This window comes from Neofelis nebulosa, chromosome 5 (genome assembly GCF_028018385.1).
Source record: "Neofelis nebulosa isolate mNeoNeb1 chromosome 5, mNeoNeb1.pri, whole genome shotgun sequence".
Classification (NCBI taxonomy): Eukaryota; Metazoa; Chordata; class Mammalia; order Carnivora; family Felidae; genus Neofelis; species Neofelis nebulosa.
Window position 1 is genome coordinate 73,026,408 of NC_080786.1, and position 23,834 is coordinate 73,050,241.

The following is a 23,834-nucleotide window of genomic DNA, read 5'->3' on the forward strand; positions in this document are numbered from 1 at the left end:
TGTAATTGAGTATTTAATGGTTTTTCTCTCAATCTTCTGTTTATTATCTTAACCTCACCAAGCCACATTATGGACTCTGAATCAAGAAATGAAATTTGAATTCTCATATTTTCTACTCTAGCCCAATGAATTGTATAGGGTTAGGTGCTTGATAAATATTTTGTATCAATTTTTAACATTGGGTTTGAGGGGTGCCTGCCTGGCTCAGTCAGTAGAGCATGTGACTCTTGATCTCAGGGTCCTGAGTTGAAGTCCCATGTTGGTGGATTTGAGTTTTTCACTGAAAAATAAATAATATTTATATACAAGTTAGACTAGCACAGAAGGGTATAGTGTGAAAAACAAATGAGTGTCTGTGTTCTGTCCATATCTCTCCTCTCTCCATTGTGTCTAATAGATTTTAGATGGTTGTTGGTTGCCTTTTTTATGTCTTTGTTTTGCTACTAAAAACAGTGCTGCAGCAAACATCCTTTACAACTGGAGAGTAAATTCCTGGAAGTGGATTTCTTAGATCAAAGGGTAAAAGATATTTAAATTTTTAGATCTTCTTAGTTTCCCACACACCACACATTCCTTCTACCAGTGTAGGAATTATGTCTATTTTCCACATATTTGCCACCAATTTGTTTGTTTGTTTGTTTTATAAATGTGGTCTCCAAGCTCAGCGTGGAGCCCAAGAGTCCACTGAGACACCCAGGCACCCCTAGAGCTTTTGTGTTTTAAGGAAGCTAGTCTTTTGTCTTTTCATATTTGTAGTAAATATTCTTTCTTTCTCCTTGATATTCCCCCCCCCCCCCCCCCCGTAAATTTTTTATGCTGTTGGGATTTTTTAAGACTTTTGTTTTATGACTTAAGACATTTGATTTTGCCATGCTTGGCAAGGTCTTTCCTACATGTGGATAATTCAGAAATTCATTTGTATTTCATTTGCGGGGGTTTTTTAAGTATGTAAATTTTCACTCCAGTGGATTTGTGTGTGTGTGTGTGTGTGTGTGTGTGTATGTACTAGGAACAGGGATCCTGCTTTATTTTTCCCATGTGCTAGTTGGTAGTCTCAGTGCCATCTATTAAATATAAGTGATCAGTTACTAGTATTTTTAAAAAATCAAGAAATTTCACTGAAAAAAGTCTTAGAAATCTGTATATTTAGTAATAATCATTTACTCTTCAGATTTTTTATTGTGGCTTTATAGTAGTCATTAAAATATGTTGTAGTATATGTGCCTTTAAGGTTGTGTTTCTGCCTGTCCTTTGGAGGTAGCTAACTGGTGATAGCATCTCATCTTCAGGGTCAAGGCATTGTATTTCTCTTAATTCCTTCCAGATCATCTGTCTGGAATGACTTTCTCTTCTTTACCTACTTGGTAAATTCTATTTGTTTTTAACATTTACTTTAATAATATTCTTAGGAATTCCCAAAGTTTCCATATCTGGGGTGGTGGCATAGTCCATATTCTACTTTAATATTCTTGTGTTTTTTATTGATATCACTAATATTACATAATAAGATTATTGCAGAAATGTTTAGTATCTTTTCTGAGATTGTGATTGCCTTTAGAATAGGGACTTTGTTTTATTTGTCCATTTTCCTTAGTGTAGATTCTGGCAAGTAACATGTAGTTGTTATTTGGAGTTAGCTGACCGGATATGAAATTGGCTGACTGATTTGCTAATTGTATGACTTTGGGCAAATTGCCTTCTCAACTGTAAAAGTGGACTATTTTTTTAATTGGAGTATTAAAGTTACTTTTTAATGAATATTAAGATACAGATGTAGAAAAAATAATATACTCCCAGAAATATAGTATGTGCTTAAAATGTTTTAGATTCCACCCCTCCCCCCGCCCCCCCCCCCCTTATTAATTCACTTTGCACCCTCTTCTATCTGCTTGTGAATTCCACAGGACAGGGTCAAGACTTCCGTACTTCCTAAGCTTGTTATATTCCCTTTTTTCATGCTCTCTTAAGCCAATCTGTTTAAATAGCTGTTAGGAACTAATTTGTAGAATCAAAATAAGGCAAGGCACTGAAACTGATTGGGTAAGTGTATTTAGGCTTTATACTTATTTTCTTTAGCCATTAAGAAGCTGGAAGTGTACTACTTCATAAATTCAGCAAAGTTAATCCTGTGATTTGCTTTAATAGTGGTGACTAAATATTTGCCCATATTAGTAATTCCTTTATATTGTGTAAATGTTTGTATTCCTTAGGTGACACTTGTGTTAATGGTCAAGAAGCACTCCCTCCAGGACACAGACGTTAACGGTTTTGTTATGTGCCCTTGTCAGGGATAATCTAGGTGATGTACTTGACCATTTTAAAGCCATCACCACCAAGGTGAGGTATCTAGTCTGTAAATTCATACCAGTTCAAGGAAAATGTCTTTAAAAGGTGGTTTGTATACAGAGAAAGATTGAATTAGAAATTAGAAAATCTAGGGGCGCCTGGGTGGCGCAGTCGGTTAAGCGTCCGACTTCAGCCAGGTCACGATCTCACGGTCCGTGAGTTCGAGCCCCGCGTCGGGCTCTGGGCTGACGGCTCGGAGCCTGGAGCCTGTTTCCGATTCTGTGTCTCCCTCTCTTTCTGCCCCTCCCCCGTTCATGCTCTGTCTCTCTCTGTCCCAAAAATAAATAAAAAACGTTGAAAAAAAATTAAAAAAAAAAAAAAAAAAAAAAAAGAAATTAGAAAATCTGATACAAACTGGTATTTTAAAAGTAAAAATTTAAAATTTAAAATTTTAAATCGCTGTTTTAGAAAAGTTTTCCAAATTATTCATTGGTATGTCACATTTATACTAGAACTTTGTTAAAATATTAAATACTGAAGACATTGTGTTTTCTTACAGGGTATGGTTCCATTTGTATTTGTTGGCACTAAAGAAAGCATCGGAAATGTGCAAGTTCTTTTAGAGTACCATATTGCTTATCTAAAGGTTTGTATGCTGTTCCACATTCATGTCATTGTTGCTTCACATGTTAAACTAAAGGTTACATCAATTTTATATTCATGTTAAATTTCAATTCTTTATTTTAAAATAAATTAATTTAATTTAATCAAGCTTCAGATTTACCCTGTTTTTCTACATGAGAATTTAAAAGTAAAAAGTCCTTTAAAAATTTTAAAAATTTAAAGTCCCATAATAAAATGATGGGCTTTATGCACGTTGTTTCTCTTTTTTCTGAACTGTTATATTTCTTTCCTTACTCTTTAGGAAATGATCATGCTTGTGTTCCTATAATGTGACTGTCATCACTTTATGTATCTACCTGTGCTACACTGAAACCATTTTATTTTACCTTGATGTTTTAGGTGCAAATAGGGCAGAGAACTGGGAGTGAAAGTGTGCTTTCCTGGTAACTTTGGTGTTCTCTGAATCAGATGCACTACCCTGTAGACCTCATTTGATCTTAACCATTGTTTCTAATATAATCTATTTGAGTTGATAAAGAGCAAGGGTTTTAGGAAAATGCCCCATAAGTTACTAAAAGTTACAATTGTTATTTTTTTTACTTTTATTACTAAGTTTCTCTTGTAAAACCTTCAACAGCTCTGTCTCTAGTAGTGGGTTTTTCTTTTAGTCACTCATATCATTGCTGCTATGTTAATATTTTGAAAGCACATCTGATACCATTCTTTTGAAACTCATCTCTAGAAATCTTAGTTCAGTCTGGCATTTTATGTTCATGCTTTATCTTCTAGTACTCTACTACCTTTTAGTCAAGAGCTTTGTCAAGTTACCTTACCTTCACATCTTGTAATGACCTTAGTTTCTGAATGACCAAGTCTCCTGGTACCTCTAGGCCACAACTTGGGTGTCACTGTTTTGATGGAAAAGTAGGTTAATAGTCCCTCTTATACATGGCACCTATATCCCACTTAGCAGAGTTTTAATTTCTTGAGGGGTGAGTCTGGTAATATTGTGTAGTTATTAGCTATTTAACAGTTTATGCATGCATACATTATTACATATAGGAACTAAAACTCCCAGTGAGAATACTGCCCTAGCATAAGAAACATTTATTCTACCTTGTAACCACCAACAAATAGTTTAATGCTTGTCCGTTAAACATAACCCTTGAACATGGAGAGTCCTTGTCTTTTTTAATATTGTATGCCTGTAACACTTAGCATAGTTGGTGCTCAGTAAGGTATTTAATAAATGTTTAATGAATTGAGTCAGCAAATGACCTTGTGAATTGTATTTATTAAGTACACAGTTGTATTTTACCAAATAATTGGTCACGATCTTGGTTTCTTTCATTGGTAGGGAGTAGTATAGCTTCAGTTTTTTTTTTTTAAGATGGTAAAAATGATACAACATAGAAGAATATTTACCTTTTTTGTTTTACTCATAGGAAGTAGAACAGCTAAGAATGGAACGCCTACAGATTGATGAACAGCTACGACAGATTGGTATGGGTTTCAGACCTTCTTCCACCAGAGGGCCTGAAAAGGAAAAAGGATATGCCACTGATGAAAGTACCGTCTCTTCTGTACAAGGTTCTAGGTCTTATAGTGGAAGAGGCAGAGGTCGTCGGGGCCCTAATTACACCTCCGGTTATGGTAAAAAAAACAATTTTTTTTTTTTTAACTTTTTGATTTAGTTAGTTCTTCACTCTGTTTTGGCATGGAGGGCAGGAGAGTGTTCCAAGTCATATGTCTTTATAGTAATGACTGTAAAAGGTATATGATGTTCAAGGAGCTATGTAATGAGATCAAACATGTTTTTTGTTAGGTTGGCAGTTCATGATCATGTTTATTCTAAATATATATGGAATTTTTGTACACATTTATATATAGAAAGTAAATATATCAAACCTAATGGTGATGATATTGCTAGGAATCTTTTTTTTTTTTTTTTTTAATCCTCTTTTGCCTACCCTCCAGGAGAAGTAAAAATGAAATACTATGCTAATTAGTGTGCTAAGGTTGCATGTAGCACATCTGTACTAGTTTTTTAAAATATACTTAATAGCTCTGTTGGCAGTTTTGAATATAAATCTCTCACATCTGCCAATATTTTGTCAAAGAACATTTCACTAAAATGAGGGCTTTTTAAAAGCCAGAACCAAATCAACACTTTATAGATGAACATTTTTCTAAAATGTATTTCATTGTGAGGATGGGGCCCTAACCGATGTATGAAGGGGCCAGTGGATGGTGGTGGTCAACAATTTTCTAATCCTAAATTTTCACTTATTCTTCTTCAGCTTCGGAGTTCCATTTTTCTGCATTTGGACTTGGATCTTAGCAGTGACCTGATTTGTCTTCCCTTGTTTTCTTCCCTTTCTCTTTTCCTTCTCTTTTCTCCATTCCTCTGTTCATCCTAACTGCTTTAGGAAAATATTTCATAAGACTTTTCCAAAGTAGAAGGCATTTAGAGAAAGTGGGAATATATAAAAGCTTACAGTGTGCAGATTCCACATCTGATTTCATATTTGAAGACTCATCTAATAATGCCAGCATTATATTAAATCTGTACTTTGATTTGTTGTAGACTTGAAAGGTTAATTATCCCTTTTCTTTCATATATTTCCATGTTCTAATTTCTTGATATTTTTTATTATTTAAAGTTAACTCTGTATTGAGAGCTGAAAAGCAAAATTCCAGGAACATGTTTTAGCATGTGAAGATCTGAGAATTGTGAAGTACTACTGTATTCTTGAAAATACATTTAATACAGAAGACAGATAATGAGTGATTAATGAGAAAATAAGTATATTGAATGATTCTAGAGCCACAAACTACTAGTACAGATAATTAGATTTGGCTTTTTTTTTTGGATGATGAGGATGGTGAATTCATTGAAGACTTTTATAAGCCTTTGGGAAGTCAACTTACTGAGGCCAGTCTTTTGCAAAATACCTTTGTTGAAAGTAGATAATAAGTTTTTATGATTAGATAATTTTTATGAGTGGTAGAGGGAATATCCTCTGGATTGAAGAAAGTTATGCAAGTTGTTCAGTAGATGGCACTCTTACCTCTGAAACTTTGCAGACTAGTAGTATCATTGCGTTTGTTGAAATAGCTATTGAATTTTAGTGGGCTTGAGAGAAAACCATTTGAATTTGGTTATAGATGTTCTCTTGTCTACTTAATACCAGGATTTTTAGGTGATAATATATATACACACACATACACATATACGTGTGTGTGTATGTCATGTAAGAAACTTTTTCTAGTAGCCCTGAAGTTGGTATATACCTTAGAATGGATGATGTTTTAAAACTGCAATTGGCAACATTTTCTTTAGTGGCACACAAAATATGTCTTTCAGTGAATGGATGGCATATTGGAGTTGATAAAACATGGTACTTTTGCTGTTAAGCAGTCATGATCATTGAAAAGGATGTAAAGCATCTTCATAAGAGCTTTTAGAAGTTTTGGAGAGGGGAAAATATGTCAAGTTCTGTTAAAAATAAGTATTAGGAGTCATGAAAAAATGGATTACTTTGAATCATTTTTAAAGCCCAGTGTAAAACATTTTTTTTTGGATTCATTAACTTCTATTTTACAAAATTAAAAGAATGGTTGCAGTGATTTCAACACATTGTTAGTTTTCTGTTGATGCTTTAACACATTTCAAATTTAAAGGCTTAACACTGATGTATTAAGAGTTTTCTAGGTCAGAAGTCAGACATGAGTCTCAGTGGGCTAAAATTGTCAGCAGGACTGTATGTTCGTCCTTTCTTGAGGCTCCAGGTTAGAATCTGTTCCCTTGATATTTCCAGCTTCTGACCCCCTCTTTGTCTGTTTTGTAAAGCTAGTGACTGTAGAGTTCTGCTACTGTGTCTCTGGTTCTCTGTAGCTGAGATCCACTCGCTTAGTTTGGCCTCACCTGGATAATCTCCCCACCTCAGTATTCTTAACCTTACCACATCTGCAAAGTTCTTTTTGCCATCCCAGAAACGTTTAAGCTTTATTTAATATGAATAAAGCAAAAGCACTAGCCAATTCATTAGTCATTTTTGTTTTTGACTTCAGTATCTGTCTTATCTACTGAAATGTATTTATGATTTAGACCACCCCCCCTTAAGTCTTTTGAATACTATATTTTTTTATTAATATAATTTATTGTCAAATTGGCTTTTATACAACACCCAGTGCTCATCCTAACAAGTGCCTTCCTCAGTGCCCAGCACTCATTTTCCCCCCACCCCCATCCACCTTCAGTTTGTTCTCTGTATTTAAGAGTCTCTTGTGGTTTGCCGCCCTCCCTCTCTGTAACTATTTTTTCCCCCTTCCCTCTCCCCATGGACTTCTGTTAAGTTTCTCAAGATCCACATATAAGTGAAAACATGTATCTGTCCTTCTCTGACTTATTTCACTTAGCATAATACCCTCCAGTTCTGTCCATGTTGCTGCAAATGGCCACATTTCATTCTTTCTCATTTCCAAGTAGTATTCCATTGTATATATAAACTACATCTTCTTTATCCATTCATCAGTTGATGGACATTTAGGCTCCTTCCATAATTTAGCTATTGTTGAAAGTGCTGCTGTAAACATTGGGGTACATGTGCCCCTATGTATCAGCACTCCTGTGAATATTAGATTTAGGTTAAACTTTAGTAGGAATTCCCTTGCTTGTGACACTGAGTTAAATACACTGTATTTCTAGAGAGAATTCAATAGGGACTTTGTAAAAATTTAAAAAATGAGATTACTTATCTTCAGATTTTGGTAATGTTTTCAGGCAGTGCATAGGTTTGTCAATAAATTCAGATACATTCCAAAGGATGTTTTCACTACTCATGAAATGATAAATTGCCCTTACTCCAACAAAACCGTGACATCAGTTAATAAATTCTTTTTTGTCATTTGGATAAATAAGTGTTTGGGAGAGACATTCTCTTTTGTGAGATTCTCGTTCCTAATAAACACACTTGAGTGTAAATACTAGAAACTTGCTGTATTTTTTATAAAAGTTCCAACTAAGTCATTCTTATATCATTGACTGGTTACATTCATATTTAATGTCAAGTGGAGAAAAAAAGATGAATGTTGAAGAATTTTCTTTAAAGGAGAAAGGAAATTGTTAGGCCTCTTCATTTGTTAAGTTTTATTGTGGGTACCTTACTGTTGTGCATCTGAAGAATTCTTACGTTTTACTTCCATCATCAAATGACTGGGGTTTAACTGTAGGGAACTTGTGGTTTATCATGGAATCACTTTTACTTGGGAGATGAGCAAATGAACATCAAAGTCATGCAGCAGATTGCTTTAACAGAATTGTGCTAATTGTTAGGTGTGTGGGGGGCATTTAGAGGTAGAAGAAAGCTCTACCATAGGCCAAGGGAGATGTAAATCCAAAGGGAAGAAAATAGAAAACAACACATGACAGCATTGCATGATAGATACATGTTACTTCTAAGGAAATAGGAGGGGAGGAGTCTTTTCAGTTAAATTGGTCTGAAACTACAAATTGAACTGGGCTCTCAAGGAGAGATCTATTTGGATATTTGATATAAAAGGGAGGGATGGAAGTGGCATCCCAGAATTAACAAAGAATAGAAGTGGAAATGAGTATTGTAGTGATTGAGTCATCTAAATCTAACACATAATTGTGATATAATGATAATGATATTGCAGGCTTTTATAGAATCTTTGCAATGTTTAAATTTTTAAAAGATCGCTATTAAAATAGGTCACTGGAACCTTAGAAATGGTCTGTAAACTCTTAGAGTCATGATAAATTTTTCTGTCAGGTTAAAGTTGTCTTCTCAGTAACATTCTTAAAATTTATTCTGTAATTTCAAATAGTGTATTCTAATTTAAGCCACTGTTCATAAAATGTAATTGTTTTATGTACAACCACTAAAGATACACTCACAATTTATAAGAGACTATCAATTATGAGAAACACTGTGATTTCAGAGATGTTAAAGTGTGAAATAGTGTGCTTCATAGAATCAATAAAATAATGGTAGAATACACTGTACAATTAAACTATTCGTTTTTGTGAATATGATTAAATTTGCTTTAAAATATAATAGCGGTTATTTCATTATACTAAAACCTAAAAGTGGGCAAGTTTTTTTTTTTTTTTTTTGACTATTTCCAGATACTAACTGCATTTGCATTATCTATGTAATGTTTTGTGTCTTTGCTGTAATACTATATTGGCTGTCTTTCTGCACATCTAAACCAGTTTTTTTTTTTTTTGCTTGTTTTAATATTTATTTTCTGTATTCATGGAAACAGAAATCTCTGCTAAGTATAATTACCAAGTTATAGTATATCTAAACCAATTTTTAATCTCCCACTAGTAGATCCTATATTATTAGTATAATATTATATTTGATTATTACTTAGTAAATTTCACATTAATTTTAATTTAGCTTCCTTTGAATCAGCCAATTAATAGGGTGATTAAAATAATGTGTAGGAAATAATTTTGGAAAGTTTCACTCCTTATTTTCCCTTTTTTAAAAAAATCAGGAATCTAATTGGCTTATGTTCTCTTTCCCAAGGTACAAACTCTGAGCTGTCTAACCCCTCTGAAACAGAATCTGAGCGTAAAGACGAGCTGAGTGATTGGTCATTGGCAGGAGAAGATGATCGAGAGAGCCGACATCAGCGTGACAGTAGGAGACGCCCAGGAGGAAGAGGGAGAAGTGTTTCAGGGGGTCGAGGTCGTGGTGGACCACGTGGTGGCAAATCCTCCATCAGTTCTGGTAGTCTTTTATATACTATGTCAGCATCCTTATTTTGTAAACAGTATAACCTTGTACAAGTTAATTCATTCCCCAAGTGTCTTCTCGCTGAGGAAGGTAGTGGAGCATATGATAAGGAGAAACCTTGGAGAGTGTTTCTCAGTGAAGGTTTAGCTAGAATTTTCCAGTCAGAAATTTTAGTTGGCTGATTCTGTTTCAGTGGTCAAAGATTCCTCTAGTTTTGGGGGGCTTACATAATTAATTAGAATGTTTTTTTTTCTGCTAGAATTTTTGGGTTCTATATTTCTGTTTGCCAGACCCAGAAAATTCTAATGCAAAGAGAGATCTAAGTTATGTAATACTAAATATTCTTAATGTTGAAAATCAACTGAGAACTTTTGCTGCACTATGTACGATTTTGGGAACAGGGAAGAATTGTGAAATTTAAAAATTTTTGTATTGTTTGAGGAATTGAGCTGTATAGAAGACTGAGAACTGAGATGCATGAGCAACTTTTTACTCCAATGTCTTTTTCTTCCTTCCTTTTTTTTTTTTTTTTTTTTTTTTGGTAGGAGTTGTGAGAATGTTTTTGCTTAGCTTAATGGGCTGGGGGACAGAATCATTAGAGATGTGTGAACTAGATTATTTCATAGATACAGCCTTAACATATCTTTATTGTATACCACTTTAAGAAAACCATGTTTTCTTAATGTATATATATACACCTCGTGAAAGTTTATATGGTATTTTAAATGTTATAGAACATACGTATATATAATTAAATATATACCAGACTTGCTTACAAACTACAAAAAACTGGAACAAATCACACAATTTTTAAAAGGTACTCTGGTTCCAGTGATCTTTGAGCCCTAAGTTTATTTTACAGGCTTTTAGGGAAATACTTTTATATTTTACTACATTGCTCACTATTACCAAGGTTTGTAAAATTGTAGTATGCTGAATTGCACAATAAATGTACTTTACCTAGTGCTTATGATTAATGGATAAACTTAGTGTCTTTTGCAAAGATGCTAGCTTGCTAGCTGTTACGGAAACTTAGAAAGGAAAAATCGTGATTAGGTGAATTTCTTCTATAATTTGATTGGTGGAGGCAATAAATGCACATAGGTAAGATGGGTATTTTTTTCCTTATGATTATATCTTAAAACTTTCCCTTTCTCACCCTCACCCTACTTTACCCCACCTTCATTCTTTGTTTCTGGAGATGGGAGTACTAGTCAACTTTATATTTTCCTATAACCAGTTAGAATTTGAACCTTCTTAGTTTGATTTTTTTTGTATACACTTGTTTTGATTGCTTCAGTTTCGTAACATTTCTATTATGCCATGGAATGCAGGTGTTGTGATATACTTGGGTATAGCACATTAACATTAGCACAAAGAAGCAGCTGACACCTTGAACTTGGTAAAGGGGACAAAATTGTGTATTTATGTCTCTCCACTTTTCATTTCTCTAGCTTCTGGGTAGGACTAGCTAAGGATGTGAATGTCAAAAATAGCAAGTAATAATATACTGTTTTCTAATACATTTTCAAAACAAAGAGAAGTGGTAGGAAGGTGAGGGTGTTTGCTCATCTTCTGCTTTAATTTTTCATTGCCATTTAAAGTTCTTCATATTACTTTCCAGGAAAAATAGTCATACAGGAAACATTTTTTTTGAATATGGAATATAGGGGGAGAATTGTAGATGTAGTTCAATATAGATCAAAGCATTTCTAATGACTGCAGCTCTCTTAAACGAATGTTTCTTGCCTCTGACATGCATATAGTGCTCAAAGATCCAGACAGCAATCCATACAGCTTACTTGATAATACAGAATCTGATCAGACTGCAGACACTGATGCCAGCGAATCTCATCACAGTACTAACCGTCGTAGGCGGTCTCGTAGACGAAGGACTGATGAAGATGCTGTTCTGATGGATGGGATGACTGAATCTGATACAGCTTCAGTTAACGAAAATGGGCTAGGTATGTAAGCACTTAGGGAAAAAGATATATTATTGTCTATTGTTAATGTATGATGCTTTTTTCAAAAAACAAAAACAAAACAAAACCCAAACTTAATGCAATTCACATACTGAAGTTTTCTTAGTGTTTACTTCAATTCAAACAAGGTAGATAGCTTTGTATCTGTCTGAAATGTCTGGTTTTCAGATTTATATAGCCAAATTATTTGAAACTTGAAAGTGTTTATTAAAAGTGCCCTTTGATGCCATTAAATCAATATAAATATTCAAACTGCAAGGCACTTAATACTCTTACTGTTCATAAACCAAAATTGGGCTTTCAGCTTGCTTCTTTAGAAATTATTATGATGACATTAGTGAAGGTATGTATATTGAGTAGGCATTAACTTTCAAAGGGCTAAAATGTTATTAACTTTGCTAAAAACTAAATTTTATTGGAAAGGAAGACTTTATTCCTGAATCATGGTAATTTAAATTAAGTCTTTCAGTTTGTTCAATTAAGAGTTAAAACCCTCTTACTTTCCAGATGGTAATTCCATTTTTAATCTATTTGAAATGGTTAAAACTACAAAATTATTTTCCTGTCAGTAATGTATGTCGTTTTATCTTCCCTGTTTAATTAAAAGGTTCTCTCTCGCTTTTCTTAAATCTTTGAAGGAAAGAAGTTTTTTTTATTTTGTTTTTTGTTTTTATCAGAATAGTTCATGGTAAACTTTGCAATTACAGATGATAGTGAAAAAAAACCCCAGCGACGCAATCGTAGCCGCAGGCGTCGTTTCAGGGGTCAGGCAGAAGATAGACAGCCAGGTAACTTTTGAGTGGACCTGTTGACAACACCAGGTCACAAGCATGAAAAAAATGTCATGTGTCTGCTTTCTAAATATATTATACTTACATGTACACATGTGTGCATATACATTCAAGATGTGCATTACATAAATTGTTTTCTCAACTAATAAGACTACTAAAATGCATTCTTCCTTCACTTCGTAAATGTTTAGTAACCTGTCTAATTGAACTAATGTTGTGTTTTAATTTTTTTACATGGAAATACTATTGAGAAGACCATTATTTTGTCCACTTGGCAGATTCTTCATACTTGAATTGGGGCCTGCCATCCCAGGGACTATGTTGTAGATTGTGGTTGAGGTTGATTGGCAAAATTGGGCAACTTTTGCATGGTGCTGCTCACTATATCTGGATTCAGCACCTCATTTTTGTGGGAATTGTAAATACCCACAGTTAACAAAAAAAGCATAAATGAGAAAAATACTTGAAAGTGTCTTTTTTCTAATAAGAGGAATGCATGTTATGTTTTGTTTGTTTACTGTAGTGTGATGCCTTTTCCCTTACACCTACTAACTATTCAAATTAATAGTACTTACTTAGTTTTAGAATGTTAATTTAAGTAGACATAATTTTTAGTAACTTCAAAGAAACTTGTTTGCTGTGTCTATATTATTTTGAACATAATTCCGTTTCCTGTGTACAGAGAATCACGTGTATATTCACAATGAAGAAATTGTGTGCACCAAAAATAAACCCCTTTTGAACTAATCATTTTCTGCATTCTTTACAAAAGCAAATTTTTGGGTGTCTATTCCCCAAATACAGAATGTAAATTCAAGTATCTTTAATATTTTAGGTTTAGTGGTTGCAGAGACATTTGGGAAAACTGGTTTTAAAGGTGTTAGTTCCATTCTTGAAGAAAAGTCCGTGTTTTAAAGGTAGTTGTAAATTAAAAAGGAATTTAATATTGTCAAAAATAGAAAGTTTCCACCAAGTTTTTTTATTGTTTTTCTTTCTCTTCTTCTCTCTGTAGTGTTAGAAATATTCTTTAGATCAAGCAATCATATTTATTTTGTTTTTTAAAGTTGGCACAGTGGTGAATACAGTACTTTCTGGCCATCGTTTATAAATAAGAAAATTCAAGGTACATTGTGGGTTTAACATATAACATAATTTTTTAACTAGATGGTGGTTTATTAAGTCAGTGGACATCAAAAACATAGTGGTGTTAAAGAAGAGAAAGATTTTTCTGTGTGATATTAATTGAAAATTGAGTAGTTTGGGGTGTCCAGTAATATGATGGTTTGTGTTCTATAGTGCATTTATTCCTATTTTACTCTGTTCTTTGGATTGCCACTTTTCCTGGAAATTCTTGTTCCCTAGCCTGCCTTTCCGCCTCCTCCCCCTAAAAAACTGTTAAAAGCCCCCCCTCCAGCCCCCCAAGATAGGATTAATGGAACAGGCACATCATTTTCTCCTTGCCCCTGGCAGTGCTTCTAGGAAAGTAGCCTCCTAAAATGTCAACATTCCCTTATATAATTTAATTTATTCTCATTTGCTCAAGATTTCTTGTTGTCTTTAGTATAAATTAAGCAGTGAATATTCCTTACTAATAAGAATGTGATTATAACACTTGTGTCAAGTTGGTTATACTTAGACCACTTAGGAAATTCTACAGTCCAAATTATGCTGCACAAATTGCCTATCTTTTTTTCTAATTATTAATCTTCATTGACCTTTTAAGTGGCTAGTATTGTAAGGACTAGCTATAAACAGGTTTTGAGTCAATTGAGTTTGTTTTTAGTTGTACCTCCCTTTATGGGGGAGGGGCACTGGTAAGTTTTTACCTTTCCAGCTATGTGCCTCTAATGTTGATACCCATATCAAAAAAGTATATTATTCTATGTGTGTGCATAGTGGATGAAGGGTTCTAACAGTTGTCACATACTCAAAGTTAGCAATATGTCTGTCTATGCAGAAGGGTTTCCAAGTAGCTGAGTTCTTCCAGGTGTCACTAAGGGTTGAACTATGGAAACAGAATGAATTCATGAAGGTGTTACACAAACTAGAATCATTTCTAGAATGTTTTTGCCACCATATATGTGTACATAATAATGAAATGGACTTGATAGTATTCCTCTTCTTAATTGTGGAAACTATTACTAAGTGTTTTTATAAATTAACAGTGGATTTAAATGATTTTAAAAGCTTCAAAATGAGCACAGTGAGTTTCTTACAATTTGGAAGACAAGAGGCAGTTTTAGACAGGAAACATCTTTTATTTAGTGCTGTTTCTAATAAATGATTTGCATTCTGAATTAAGTGGTTTTTTGAGATTTAAAAAGATTAATAGTTTCAGAACGTTCTTGGATCTTATAAAAGGATTATGTTAGTTTGTGATCACAAAAAAGTGAATTGTAAATACCATCCAGCTTTCTTATTTTATCAAAATGATTTATTTTCATATAATTTGAAACTAATGGACTGACCATTTCTCCCCTAGTGACTTTAAATAATTTAAAATTTACTTGAAGTTTTCATTCTTTACATAAACCTGCTCTCATCCTGTAATTTAAAATACCTTGTATTTCACATAATCAGATTTTCTTCACCAGTTTCTGGGAGAAAATAATTCTTTGAAAGAGAGCAATCATTTTGACATTTCTTCAAATCAGTAAATTCTAAGCTATAAAGTCCTAAAGAGAAAGGATTGAGGTGTAAAGTGAGGCCAGAGTACCTGTAGAACAGAGATCATTTTTTTCCACTTGGGTTGGCAGAAGGGTGTTAGCTTGTGTTAGTCTTTTTCTTATGTCACTATTGCCATCCACTTCCTTGCAAACACACATACACTTCAGTTAGTCCCTTGAAAGATTATTGAAGCAGGGAAGGGATTGTTACAGAATTAATGGTGGCCCTTTTCCCCACCAGGATTATTGTCCACGTTTTTAGGGTGATGGTCTGCCATCTTTAGTTTGCTTGTAGTTTTTTATTTTAGATCACTCACAATGGTTTCTAGTGTGAAATGTTAAAAGAAGGACTGTAAAATACCACACTTGGATATCTTGTACTTAAAAAAAAAAAACCTAATATATGAGTACATCTTTTATATCTCTGGTGAAGTATAGCACACCGTGATGTGCACCAAATGTGCCCCATTTTTTCCCCACTGAGAATTGCAAACACTGGGCTGAGAATGCTGCATTTCCTATTCTTGGTTGTGGATTTCTATATCAAACTTTATCCCAACCGTGGAGTCAACCAGAAGCAATGGCTGGATTCTTCAGAAAGCTGACTTAAAATCTAGGCTTCCTTGATCTCCAGCTTGGAATTTTCTATTGTCAGCACTAAATCACAGGCACATTTTTCAAGCTTTGTTTTTGGTTGGAGGTGGTACCCAGCTTAAAATTTTGAAATTGGGTTACCCACCGTCAGTTTATTTTAAAAGTAAAATTACTCTTTATCCATAAATAAACTTTAGAAATATTTTTTCAACACCTGTAATTTTTTTCTCATCTTCAACAGTCACAGTTGCAGATTATATTTCTAGAGCTGAGTCTCAGAGCAGACAAAGAAACATCCCAAGGGAAACTTTGGCTAAAAACAAGAAAGAAATGGTAAGGAGAATTTAACCTGTAGGTTTTGTTGGTTTGGTTTTCGTTTCTGTTTTTTTTGTTTTTGTTTTTTATTATTATTTTATTTTTTTATTATTTTTTTTGGTATGGTTTAGCTTTATGTTTACTTCTTATCTTATTGTATGATCACTTGTTTCCCCAACTAGACAAATAATATTTTAAAGATTACTCTTTGTTTTGTTCTTGGCCCCAGGTAACTGAAGATATGCATGCTTGAGCCTGGAATACTTTTCATTTAGAATTCCAAATAGCATTTGTAAAATTCAGTCTATCCAAAGATATTGGACAGAAACTATTGGCTTAATTTGGGGATCAGTAGGCTATATATATCTCTTCTCAGTGATAGCTATAGACCTCTTTAAGTGTCAAGTCTTTTAAATGCTTTAACGGATGTGAAATGTAAAGGTGAGTAAAATAGGCATTATTTGCTTAGGGTATTAACCTTATATCTTTTACATGGTGAGCTTTCCAGTGGTTAAAATTAAATTAGGTTCATGTTTTCAGTAAACAAGTCCAGATTCTTCTTCCTGTTGTTAAGGACTGCTAGGTACTAGAGATAGAGTTGAAAGACCAGTAGAGGTGGAATACATTGGTATATGCTTTGAAACTTTTAAGAACATTTTAATTCTTTGATCCAATGTCATATGTGAAACTGAAATGATTTATTAGCTAATGTTTATATAGCTGTTTTCCTCCTCAGCTATAGATTTCATTTATAAAGAAGTTGAAAAAGTTGTCTCCCTTTGGCAGGCAAAAGATGTGATTGAAGAGCATGGTCCTTCAGAAAAGGCAATAAATGGCCCAACTAGTGCTTCTGGCGATGAAATTTCTAAGCTACAGCGTACTCCAGGAGAAGAAAAGATTAATACCTTAAAAGAAGAAAACACTCAAGAAGCAGCAGTCCTGAATGGTGTTTCATAAACTGAAGAAGTTCCTAGTTTACAGTTCTTTTACATTACATTTTACAATAGTGCTTGTACAAGCTTGCCAAAGATAGAATATGGATCGCCAGTCTTTACATCGCACTTTCAGTTCCTCCATTTGGAATTCAGAAAGGGGAGGGATCCTGAAGAAATCATATGTTAAACATACTTTGACACCTACTGTGTTATAAAATATATCATCAGATGTGCCTTGAGAATAGTATATGTAACATTAAAAAAAGTTGCTGGCTATAGGAAATGTTATTTTGTTTTCAAAATATGGCAGAGATGGGGGGAGGAGGGTGGGGTGGGATCCCTAACGTAATATTCTTTATGAAAGCATTAGCTGCTTTTGTTACATTTTTAATAATATGCAACCACTTCTTCACCTGAGGAAAACTAGAATGAAATGCAGTCTAAAATATTTTGCACTGAATTGTAATTCTTCATTAGTTTAGTCTGGAAACTGGTCTGTTTTAATGTGTTTTTTAAATGCTGTATGTTGAGGAAAATCTGCAGACCACTGGAATACATTTGTTAAACTCATCTGCAGGGACACTGGGTGATATTGGCAGTGACTGTTCTACATTGAGGCTTTGTTTGGTTTATTTATTAAAGTGTACAGTATTTAAAAATCAAACATAGCTTTAGTTAAAACACTAAGCTGAATTAGTCATGTCCATTTCAGAGATAACCTGAACTACTGAAAAGATCAATTTCCAGGTTTATTCTGTATAAAAGTACATGTTAGTCTTCAGTAGAGTATCTTTTCCTTTTTTTTTCTTTTTCTTTTCCTTTTTTTCTTTTTTCTTTTTCTTTTTTCTTTTTTCTTTTTTGATTTTGGTTGTTTGATGTGCAATATGTTTTTGTATGCAGGTAGTAAATAAACTTTGATCTTCCATTTGCTGATTTTTAACTTTCTACTTTTTATACCAGTATACTTTTTATAGCATAGTAGTTGGAACTAGTAATAGGCCTAGAATAGTTATCCTAATTGCTTTTAAAAAAGCATTACTTGCTCATAAATAGTATAAAAATATTAATTGATGAGTTAATTATTTTGTAATGAAACCTCTGAAAGCTTAAAATTTAGTCTGTTAGAATAGATTGGCTTAGGGAATTGGTCATACATTTAATAATTAGGAAAAGTTTTATAATCTACTCAAAGGCAACTTTTGGAAGGCAGTGGGATAAAATGCAGAATTTTACTTTGGCCTTTGATAATTTACTAAAAAATATTTTTATAAATCAGAATGGTGAGCAATTTTTAAGTAAGAAGTAGACCATGAACTTGGTTTTTGATTCTCAAGGAAATAATTTTGAAGATTGTCAAACTAATGATTGTATTTTTTGTATATATTTTAGCCACATTACTTAATTTTAGGAAGATGAAGACTTCACATAAAGTGTTTCAAAGAGTAATAATGATATAATTATGCAGATAATTGTGAGGTCATATCAGATAATTGTGGATTTACTGGAGGATTTTTTTCTATAGTGGTATATATAGACCACTGAGCAAGAAAGACAGCCCTTTCTGTCACTTGATGTTTGAAAGTGTTTTTTATGTGCATAATTTGTGTTAATTTGTTATGTGCATAAAACTGTTAAGTGGTTTTAGTTCATTTATAATGGCTGAAAGACATTTCAAGGTATTGCTAAAAATGTAATAATTGTCAGGTCAGTGTACATATAACCCTAGACCTCACGTTTATTATCACTGAGGTTAACATGTGATGGCATTAACTGCATTTCCCTAAAATCCTAATAATAGAATTTATAAGTAAGGTGTGGTATGAATAGTGCAATCCTTGGATTTTGAATAACAGTATCAAATCATATCCTGAGTTTTAAAAAAAACTTAACCCACAGATGTCTTTTTTAACCATCAAAAGAAAGAAGTAAAACTGTTGGCCTTTTAATTCTTGTCTAGAGTAACAGGGTTACAGATTAATTACAAGTTAAGAGAATTTTCATTAATCCCCAAAGTGGTAAATACGGTGTAAAGAAAAAAATGATTTTTCATTTTCTTTCATGTAGAATAGATTCACTAAGATTCTTCTGCCATAAAGATTGTTTCACTGAGAAAGTAACCTAAAACCATCTTAGAAAGTGGGTATTATACAATCAGTTGTTCAGAATAACCACATTCTAGGAAATAAGTATCAAGATTTCATTATTTACAAGTGACTAAACCCAGCATCTTCTGTACTGCAGAACCATGAGTGTTTTCTTGGGTAAATACCGTATACTCTGATTCAGAAAAGCCTATTCCCCAAAGGCGATAGCTATTGGTGATTAGGTAGCCCACCAGATTATTTGAGAGGGATGTATGTTTTGGCTACTACACCAGTTAAGTGAGATGTTGCTCTGGGAAAACTTACTGCTGTTAGTCCATGCTAAAAGACACTCAACAGAAAAGCCCCAAACGTCTTGTGCAACCCCCATATTTCAGTATACTTAGGTGAAATCACATCTGGAAGCTTATTAAGATTATGTGGGGATAAAAATCTTTTCCTGAAACTTTGGCAAGCCTAGGATCTTGGGTTTGGCATTACCTTTTCATTTCATTATTTTTTAAAGATTTTAAGTAATGTCTACATCGGACGTGGGGCTCAAATTCACAATCCTGAGATGGAGTTGCATGCTCTACCAACTGAGTGAGCCAAGTGCCCATGGAATCACCTTTTTAAAGCCTTCAGTGGGCCTAAAACTTGCAAAATGGTGTGTATGGGTCTTTGTTGATAGATCAGTCACCTTTGGTAAAACAGTCACCTTTGGTAAAATTGTACTAAGAATACACCAATTTTTAAGTCGTTTTGTGTATTTTAATGAGTTAAGCAGCACATCAAACTGTTCGTGAAAACCTCAGACATTCCTTAGAACAAGACTGAGGGAAGTTGCCTAAATAGTTGTGCAAAACAAATACAGGTACACGTACGGAAGCAAAATATCTAAGAACAGAGACACTAATAAGTTACTGAGGAAGAGGCAAAAGTAGCTGGTATTTTATTGTTTTCTGGATCTCCATGTCAGCCATTCTTTAGTAGCTTGGGTCCATCCATCACCTCGATGCTAACATCGGGTATTTTTGTAGCTGTTATTTGCTAGAAATCTGATTTGTAATTTGAGAGAGGTCTCTGCGAGTTGGCATATTAACAATGTTGCACTTAGATTGGATAATAGTACCAGATACAACTTAACACAGATTTGCATTTTCTTGAGGTTGAAATCAACCTAGTTTTCCTATAGGCTATGCCTACAATAAAGCTTTTAATCTAAGGAAGGACAGATGAATGGAAAACCTGATTGTAATGCATTAAGCCCTGTACTGGTGATTATTGGAGAGTAAAGGTAAATTACTTTTACACTTGGATTTTCTAAAAGGCTTTAAGGAATTTGGATTGAACTGGATCTCTGTGTTTGGCATTATTCCAAAAGATAAAAGGATGGTGTGAATCCTCACTGAGTTTCCTACCTTTGCTATTATGGTTTGGATCCCCTATACCTTTTTTCTTTTGAGAGAGTGCACACGCAGGCAGGGGACGGGCAGAGAGAGAGAATCCCAAGCAGGCTCTGCTCTTGGGATCATGACCTGAGCTGAATTGAAAATCAAGAGACTCTCAATGGACCCAGCCACTCAGGGGCCCCTCCCAGGATCCCCTATACTTTTTTATAAGGACATCTGGTATAGTGAATTTGGGGACTCCTTTTTTAAACTTTGTTTTATTAGAAAGCTTTCTTGAATGGATAGTAGTCACAACCTTTGATAGCATTTGGGTTTTATTTCAGAAACTCAAAGCAACAATCAGTCTGCTATATATAGTTAAATTTTGGCAAGTGGTAGTAATTTGAAGTTGCACTCAACTTGTTGAAAGTCCGATATGTTGAAATATAGGAGATTGCCACTAGCTGACCATTTTTGACCTACAAACGTGGCATTTTCTTATGTATGGTTTTTTAAGTATGATCATTTTACTCTAGAAATCAACCAAGAGTCTAATCATCCTGAAAACCCCTTATTGGTGAGAGAGATACATACTCAAATATATTGTTTTTTAAAAGGTTATCAGCGGATCACGTTGTAAAGAATCATCTGTACCTTCTATATTACTACTTCAAGTACTGAAATGTGTAGACTATCATGTAGCTTTCTCTTTAAGAGGATCTCCACCAATACATTTGGTTTGCATATTACTTCTTTGGTAATTTGAAAATTGCAGGTATAGATTTATAGAATTGGGAGCTTCTGTGTACTTAAACCAGACATTTCCAACTATGCCATGTGCAGTCTAAAGATAGCAAAAAGCAAGGGCAAGATTATTTTTCACTGATCTCAGTCTTAAAGCCCCACTATTCCCTAGTATACTAGTTAATAACTTGCCAAATTTCTTTGTTTCAGTGATTGGTAAATTTTTCTTGGGGTGAAACTACAGGGGTATTCTGTGAATAATTTTGTAACTTTTTTACTTGCATTGTCAAAAGTAGTTGCTCATTTTTTAATTTAGAGAGTATTGCAAAAAATTTCCCACAGTTTTTGTGGATAAACCAATTTATATTGCCTTGGAGCTTGCGTCAACCTGTTTGAGTTTCATTTTCAACCTGCCCATTTTCAGGTTGTAAAGAAGAATGGAAACATTACTTTTGACATGCCATTAATTGCACTTGTACTAAGGTAACAGCAAGTGTTAACATATTCATATTAGACCTTAACACTGGATTGTAGACATTGTCTTTTGGTCAGGAAAAACTAGTAACACTGGATAGAAGCTCCTATATTCTGTTGCTAAGGCAACACTTGGCTTTGGCTGTAAGCAGAGATACACAGTACTCTTAACAGTGCCAAGAGCAAAAGGAGCTTAGGTCATTGACGTTTCCTGGTACTCAAGGTTACTTTCAGTCCAAGATTCTCTTTTATAACCAAAAACCCACTCTAACATTTTAAACAGTGTTTTTGTACTTTATCTCATTTAGATATTTTTTTCTATCCTGTTCTCCCATTGAAACAACTGTTTCAATTCTAGCCTGAGTGTTGAAACTTAAATGTGACTTGTCAACTCTGAAGCATTCTGCCTGAGTGAATTTTTTAAATAATCATTTCTGACGCAGGGTTTAAGGTAAGGTGTACATTTTCAGTACGCTGAATATAACTGTAGTGTGGCACAGTTAACATGCTTAGGGTTTTACCCCTGTATTAAAGATGCTAGTTACCTACTTTTTACTTCTAGCTGCCTTATGCCCTTTTTTGCTTCGATTCTAGAGTAAGGATAGCAGAGAAAACCATATAACCAATCTTCTAGAATTAGAATACATATGTATGGATATTCCACCTATTTTCACACAAGTTCTTGAATGGTTTGGGTGTTCTGGGATACTGATTTTGTAGAACTGGAATTTTCTTTAAGTTTATTTTGAGAAAGAGAGCACAAGTGGGGGAGGGTCAGAGAGAAGTAGAACCAGAATCCCAAGCAAGACTCTGCAATATCAGTGCAGAGCCTGATGTGGGGCTTGAACTCAAAAATGGTGAAACCATGACCTCAGTTGAGATCAAGACTTGGACGCTTAACCAACTGCGCCACCCAAGCATCCCAATTTTTTTTTCCCCCCATAGGTATTTTCATCATTTGGAAAATAAGAGAGGAAAAAGGTTTAACTTTGAGGACCACTTATCATACCCTACTTTCCTCACCAACAAAGCATTTTTTATAAAGCAGCATAGGACTCATAATGTCAACTCTGAGGCAGTCAAGGCAAAATTAGGGGAACTATATCTCTGGTATGCCAGATATTCCTATGTCCCAGTGTTGTGTTCATACCTCCACTTCCCCCCACCCCACCCTTAAAAAACCATTTGAGTACCTACTGATAAAAAGGCCCCAAGCTGAAGGTGTAAGGACAAAGTCCCAGACTCAAATTTCCTTACCACTAAGGCAAATATCCCTGGGTTTTCAAATATGTGAAGGGTACCACAGTGCAGAGGTTAACAAAGCATGGAACTTTAGGTTTGAGAAAGATCAGCCTTCTCATTCAGAATGCTGTTTTGGGTAAATTACTTAATCTCACTATTGTTTCCTTGTGAAACGCTTAAATGCTTACTTGTCTAGCACACTGTTAAGTAGTCAACGTTAACATTACACATCAAGTATTTCATTAAAAAAAAAAATATTAAAAGAGGAAGGCTTTTTTACACAGATCATACTTGAATCAATTACCCACTATGATCTGGAAGCCCTCTGTCAAGTGACCTTTCCCCAAGAAAAATGGTAGGAGTGCTTAATAGCCTACAATGAAATGTGGATTCTTCTATTTAAGGTAAGCCTAGAGGAAATAAAACTGATTACTGTGAAAGAAAAACATGCTTTGTTGTGCTCAGTGTTATTTTAAAGCATTTTTCATTGTCTTAATATTTGCCTTTAAACAGGTGTGCTATTTGTATTACACACCTAAAAATATACCTACTACATGACGTTTTCCCTTTCAAGGTTCATGCTTGACTGCCTGTGGGCCTATTAACACTCTATTTGTCTTTCAAAAATTTGTTTTTAGTTTTAATTGATAATATCTCTTAAAGCTCTTGTTCAAGAAACTTGATTAGTCGAAAAGACTGAAATAAAAGGTTAGTAAGCCAAAATACAGTTGGTCTTCTTCATTAGATTCCTTATTTGCAAATTCACCTACTTGGTAAAATTTATTTGTAACCCCAAAATCAACATGTGTAGGTACTTTTCCTAGTCATTCGTGGCCATAAAGAGTAGTGAAAAATTTAATGACCCAGTGCTCAAAGTGAAGCTTGCCTTGTTTCATTTATATTGTAAACAAGTATGCCTTCTGTGGTCCATTT

At 34.1% G+C, this 23,834-nt stretch overlaps 1 protein-coding gene across 6 annotated transcripts in view; it reads left to right on the forward strand.

The window, feature by feature from the left end:
* FXR1 (FMR1 autosomal homolog 1) overlaps window positions 1-23,628 on the forward strand; it is a 67,415-nt gene extending 43,787 nt beyond the window's left edge. For 2 of the 6 annotated variants that reach the window (XM_058730592.1, XM_058730597.1), the window contains 7 exons: window positions 2,846-2,932; window positions 4,356-4,563; window positions 9,474-9,677; window positions 11,450-11,650; window positions 12,376-12,456; window positions 15,961-16,052; window positions 16,821-23,628. In XM_058730592.1, the coding sequence (XP_058586575.1) occupies window positions 2,846-2,932; window positions 4,356-4,563; window positions 9,474-9,677; window positions 11,450-11,650; window positions 12,376-12,456; window positions 15,961-16,052; window positions 16,821-16,991 (1,044 nt within the window). In that variant the 3' untranslated portion in view covers window positions 16,992-23,628. The remainder of the gene's footprint in view (window positions 1-2,845; window positions 2,933-4,355; window positions 4,564-9,473; window positions 9,678-11,449; window positions 11,651-12,375; window positions 12,457-15,960; window positions 16,053-16,820) is intronic. The other 4 variants (XM_058730594.1, XM_058730596.1, XM_058730593.1 and 1 more) reach the window with 4 other exon arrangements.
* Window positions 23,629-23,834: the final 206 nt, after the last annotated feature.